Source organism: Galeopterus variegatus, unplaced genomic scaffold, assembly GCF_000696425.1.
Source record: "Galeopterus variegatus unplaced genomic scaffold, G_variegatus-3.0.2 Scaffold530, whole genome shotgun sequence".
Classification (NCBI taxonomy): domain Eukaryota; kingdom Metazoa; phylum Chordata; class Mammalia; order Dermoptera; family Cynocephalidae; genus Galeopterus; species Galeopterus variegatus.
This window is the reverse complement of record NW_007726641.1, coordinates 396519-402518: the sequence shown is the minus strand read 5'-3', so window position 1 is coordinate 402518 and position 6000 is coordinate 396519. Positions and strand designations below refer to the sequence as shown.

The 6000-nt window shown below is 36.2% G+C and overlaps 1 protein-coding gene across 1 annotated transcript in view; it reads left to right on the top strand.

Annotated features, from left to right (window-relative positions):
- The first annotated feature begins 249 nt into the window (after window positions 1–249).
- Window positions 250–6000, top strand: part of FGF13 (fibroblast growth factor 13) — a 214672-nt gene continuing 208921 nt past the window's right edge. The window contains exons 1-2 of the mRNA XM_008569799.1: window positions 250–338; window positions 955–1122. Coding sequence (XP_008568021.1) covers window positions 993–1122 — 130 coding nt within the window. The 5' untranslated portion in view covers window positions 250–338; window positions 955–992. The remainder of the gene's footprint in view (window positions 339–954; window positions 1123–6000) is intronic.

Sequence of the window (6000 nt, the reverse complement as noted above, 5' to 3'; positions counted from 1 at the left end):
GCTTTGGAGGCACTGACTCACTCCTGGTGAAGCGGAATGGCCCCATTGGGAAGGGTGTGAAAGAGAAAAAAATCCATTCTGGGGTCAGTTCCCTGTTTCTGCAAATTCAGATCCAATTTTCACCTACTTTGGTGGGTGGTTTTCAGACTAAAGAATGTAGTAGTGGACCCTGTAAAGGCAGACATCTTGTTTTTGCAGGGAAAAAACACTAGTGGTACACAATCCTGCTTAGGAAATGCACAAAGGGCCTAGAAAGAAAATGTGGACTGAGAGGAGCCTGGTGTACATCTAAGGCCAAATTTCGTAAACCAGGCCCAACTCTTCCAAGGTTCAACAAGGTAGGTCTTTGATCCAGTGTTGATTATTAGGCTCTCCACTGGAATCTCTTGTCTCCATTAAGGGGTTTTTAACATCTGAAGAATATTTGCAACAGCCCTATTTCTCTTCGGAAATCAAAAAGTAAAGAGCAGTGACCTTAATTTTTCCATCAGACTCATTGTATATTGCTTGGATGTCAGGCCTTCACCAGGAGCGGACCAAGAATAAATACGTAAATGAATTCACTGATAATTGGTGGACATTAGCCAGCTTCACCTGTAAATATTTATATTGTTTTTCAAATTGGAACATGTGAGCTCTCCATGGTGTTTATTTAGATACAACCTGAGTATTGATATTAAAATATTTTATTGCACTTCGAGTACAATTTACCACTGTTCAATTTTCATTGTACTGACCATAGAGGTTTATATAGCCGAGTGGCTATTCCCAGGGCTTTAGTATTTTAATCTAAGCCCCTAAAATTAAAATCACCACACTATTAGATGTTTTTCTTGGCAACTTTTCTTAGCAATGTTGTTTCTTTAGTCTTCCCTGGGAGTAGATTTGGTTGAAGACGTTTGCTGCTTTCATGTACCTCTAACTTGAGTTCATTTTGTTATGTGGTGACCACAGTTCTGGATGACGCCCCCCCTGGCACACAGGAATACATTATGTTACGGCAAGATTCCATCCAATCCGCGGAAATAAAGAAAAAAGAGTCCCCCTTTCGTGCTAAGTGTCACGAAATCTTCTGCTGCCCGCTGAAGCAAGTACACCACAAAGAGAACACAGAGCCCGAAGGTTTGTGAACGACAGATGTGTGTTTTGCTTGTTTTCTCTCATTCTTCTCTCTTTCTTTTTCTTTTGGATTGTGCATTGCCCTCTGGTGTGCTGTGTGTTGTTCGGCCCCTGCCATTGCTAGGAGGCTCCCTGGTTCGCCAGCAAATGTGTTATGCAGTTTCAGATGGGACACTGTATAATACAGTCATATGTGGCACAGCGCACAACATCTGCCTGCTTTTCGCAGCTGAAACATTTTCAGTTGGTGTCATTACACTGTCCCGTTTTGGCTGCCAAAGTTGCTTGCTCTTGTAGCCAACATCTGGCCAAGTCTGTTCCCATCACCTTGCATTCCTGAAGCAGCAGTTGGCTGAGGAATGACACTTCTGAAATGAAATAATGAGAAGATTGTTTCAAATTTTCTAATTCTCCTCCACTCCATAAAGCTTCTGCCTTGCGCTCGAAGAATGCTCATGATCTACTTAGTTCGCTGAAGCAGGTCCAGACTTCATCTAATGCACGCCCGGTTGCACTTTACCATAGTAAAATGCATGCCTCGAGGAAGCTATGAGTAGTTTGTTTTTCTTTTCAGCTCAATTACAGGTTTGGACAACTCTACTTGCTGTTACTTAAACTGAGGTTAATAAGGTATTCCTTGCAATCCATGTCACAAATCTATCCAAAGTACCTGATGTGGCCAGAAAGAGTATATTCGTTTTTCCAAATTTTGCATATATCAAACAGGAATATTTTTCACATTACAAATAAAATGTGGTAAATTTGTTGCCATCGTGTACATTTCAACTTCCAAAATGACATTTGACAATGATAATATATACGCTAATTAAATACTTAGTGTGAAAAAGCCCATCCTCCCCTCATATCAAATACTATTGATGCAGTTTAGCAATGAATAACATTGGAAGTGACAAAATTCACCTGTCCTTTGGCAGTTGGTGTACACTTTTGCATGAATGCTTCTTGTATGATTTCTAAAAGTGACCTTGTTTCTATTTCAAGTTGCCCTTTTGCAACGTTATGGAAATCTTTTTTAAAACTGTCTTTCTGATCTGGAAAAGACTGCCACGTGGTTCGGTTTAAAGTTTGGTGTGTAAGGAAATTAGCCAAACAGACTCTAGTCTAGTCTGGCAACCTACAATATTTTTACAGAACTGTTTTTTAAATGCTTCAGATATAGTCTTCAGTTCTCTCTTAAAGTTGCTGTAACATTTCATTAGTTTTGGAAGAAAATTTTACATCTCAAAGTTTCCCTTTCTCTTCCTTCCAAACAGAGATTTTAATGTTCATTGGCAGAAAATGAGAAACCTATAAGTGTCTATGTTTAATTCTATTTCAGCAATAGAATTGAGTATTTGCATTTATTTTCTACCCGTACTTTTGGTATTCGAGTTATACACTTTGGTTGTGAGTTCTGATGTCAACACTTATTCATCTGAATGTGTAAATGGTGGCCCTTTACAGTGAGTAAAATCAATCTTTTGGTGGTTTAGTAGAGAAGATATTAACTTGATTTTGTACTTTAGTAAACAATTACTTTACTACAAATAATGCATTCCAATATTTTCTGCTTTCTTTTCTTTAAAATTATATAGATAAAAATTTATAGATAGATACTGTTACTGTACTTACACATCAGCCTGAAAAACAAAATTTGGTTTGGGTAAGAAAAATAAACCATTTAAAAAACAGCTGGTTCAATTAAGTCAAGCAATTGGGTTAGACACTTAAAATTGTTTTAAACAATCCTTCAGATTAATAAAAAAACAGTTGAATAACTAAATTTAAGACCTCGTCCCTTTTATTACTACATATAATTTTGACAGGATCTGTTAGTTTTCAAGGACCATCTGGAGTGTACTATGAATACTGTTATGAGTATTTTCAGATATGAGGAATTTTTTAGAGAATGGGTAGCAGTTAAACTCTCTTGTACAAGGTTTGGATAGTCTTTAATCTGTGATTTCATCCACATATTGAGTGGCTGCCATGGTTTTTAACGTGGCTGTCAGCTTTTCACGTGTACACTTTGATGATGGGCATTGTCTTCCTTCAGATTGAAGATTTCCTTTAGTCTTAACCACTCGCCAGGTTCTTTATGATGGCAGAGCCAATATTTCCCTCCCTATTCCTATGAATTATTCGCGAATAGGATTAGACTCATTAGAGGTTTTCCAGGATGACATTTTAATACTATTTACAATCTTACTGTACCCCTTCAAACAAAGACCCAGAAACTAATGGTGAACACAGACCTTAAAATGAAAATACTTGATCTCTGTACAAATTAACAGGATCCAGAAGACCTTAGATGGGGGTGAAAGAAAACATGCTGTGGAACAGAACTTGGGTAAATAAGGAGACAATGCCAAGAAATTAACATGCTTACTTCATGTAGGATACTGAAGCTCGTCATTTCCGGGAGGTGAAGTAACAGTGGGTTTGCAAGGGTTCAATGGCCATTCTGGCAACCAGGAAGATTTTTGCAAGATTGGTTTTTAAATGCTGTAAGATATCAGTTCTCACTTAAAGTTGCTATAACATTTTATTATAATTAGTAGAAATAAAATACCTCTTTATTACAAATGAATAGTAGCTTAAATCTAAACCATGTCCATACATTAAATATTTAATTATCATGTGAGGTATTTTGAAGAGGTAGTTCCTTTCAAGGTCTTCCGTGTGAAAGCATGAGAGTTTAATTGACCTTGGCTGTGGAATTCCACCAGTTTCACAGCAGGTGAAGGCAATGGACAGGTTGGATAAGTCATCCACTGTTTGGTCTGTGCAGTGCCAACGTGCCAGTATGACCTCTTCTAAATGAGGTTGTGTTCATATAATGTCAAAAAACCCTCATGTAAAAAATGAAAAATTTATTTATATTTGGGGAAAATGAAAGTTTGAATTGCATTAAGTTTTAGCAATGATTAAATTAGGTCAAAGAGGTTTATATGTATTATGATACAGGCAGAAGTAATTTGCTTTTCCTTTCGGAATTGATAAAATCAACCAACATTTTTTTATTAGTCTAGATAAAGTCTTAGAGTTTCTTTTGGTTGGCAGCGGTTTGTAAGGGCTATGTTATTTTCATAATTTATGGCCACTTAAGATATGGTACAGATAACTTATTTAATATTATTCACAGTCATCTATTTTTTTAAAGACATTCTTATATTATACCCAGGACCCTCAGAATCCATGTAAAACGATACACAGAGTGAAATATCTCACTAGCTTTTCAGTATACATTAAGGCCAAATTATACTTTGCCAAAACCAGGTTTCTTTTTATGAACAGTCAATTCCAAAACAAATTCTTTAATCTGTTCCAAATATTTGTGATTTTCAGTGATGTAATTATTTTCTTGAAAACCACTTATGATTTAATCTTATGTGAGTACTGAAATTTGGCTGAACAAGCACACACAAGTATCTGAGAGTCTAACTTGGCCCAGTATCAGCAACGTTCTTTGTTACAAGAAAGCCACACAGAGAGTGCAGATTGTTACCAAAATCTTTTTCTTACTGTTCCAGGAGCTTTTTGGCAAGAGAAAGTATAATCTTCATATGCTTTTATCTTTTGTTCAGTTTTTCTTTCTATGCTCTGTGTGCCAAAATGAAATCACTGATTTAGAGTAACTCCTGGAAGCCAATCTCTTATCAACATAGTTGCTGCTTCCTAAATACCACTTATTGGGCTTTTACTAATGTTTAAAGATTGTTAAAAAGAATCACACCAAGAGCTACGTGCTTGCAAGTAGACAGTGTTGAACATCTACAGAGAAAAAAAAAATCATGGATTCCCAGCGTTTGCTTTTAGGATTGAAAACTCTGATTAAAATAGTAAATTTGAAGGGGTTAACACAATGTAGGAAAATATTACAGAGTTCAGTGATTTGTCACTGTGTTTTAATCAGGCATTTTGGCTTATTTCCTATAGTCCTGTTTTCATGTGATTTTTAAAAAAAAACGCACACACTCCATCTCCCTCAGGACATTCGTAACCTTTTTATTCAGAGGCATCCAACCATACATACTGGTTTCGGTTGGAGGAGAAGAGAATCTGTGCTCAAGACTGGTGATGAAGTACAATAGCTTCAAGAGAAAGCAAAAAGATGTGCTGACTGTTAAGGGGGTATATCTGTAACTAGCACCATGACTGTTACTTTGATAATACCTCTGTTTCTTTATCCTAGAAACAGCATTATGTAACTATAAATATCATTCTTGCCTAAATGGAAGAAGGTAGGAGAATATTAAGAACAAGCTGAGGGACATGTTTTTCTTTTCATCATATTTTTTCAACTTTATTGTGTCTTCCTCTTTTTAATGCTAATTTTCCTTTTGGGAAAAATGAATTACTTTTATTTTAAATTAATAGTCACGTCAGTAAAACTAAACTACTGTTATTAGATCCTTTTGTCCCTAAGCTAGAGTTCGTTAACAAACTCTGATGTTTGATACCTGAAAATGTCTTGATTTTCAGGAAGGATATCACTGGGTTCCATGCCTGTCCCTTTGTGGATGAGAATTGAGAAGATATTTCTACTCTGTTAGAAAAACACAAGGACATGTGTTCGAGTGACTCTGAATAGATAAAAAGACTTTATTCCTAATCTTTTTATTTCAAAGTAACTATGGGTTAGGGTCACCCTGCCTTTGATTTATGACTTGAAGGATGACAAAATGACGCTAGAGAGTTTGCTCATTGAAGCAAATGGCAGCTTAATTGCTGTGTCACAAGAAAGATAAAAATATGTGTCCAAATTAAAGTCAGAAATCTGAAGGCCTTGGTGGTTAGCACAGTCTTCAAATGTGTTTCTCTTGGTTGCATGTCAATTATTTCTTCGAAGACAACCTGTTATGTTCTAATAACATTAGG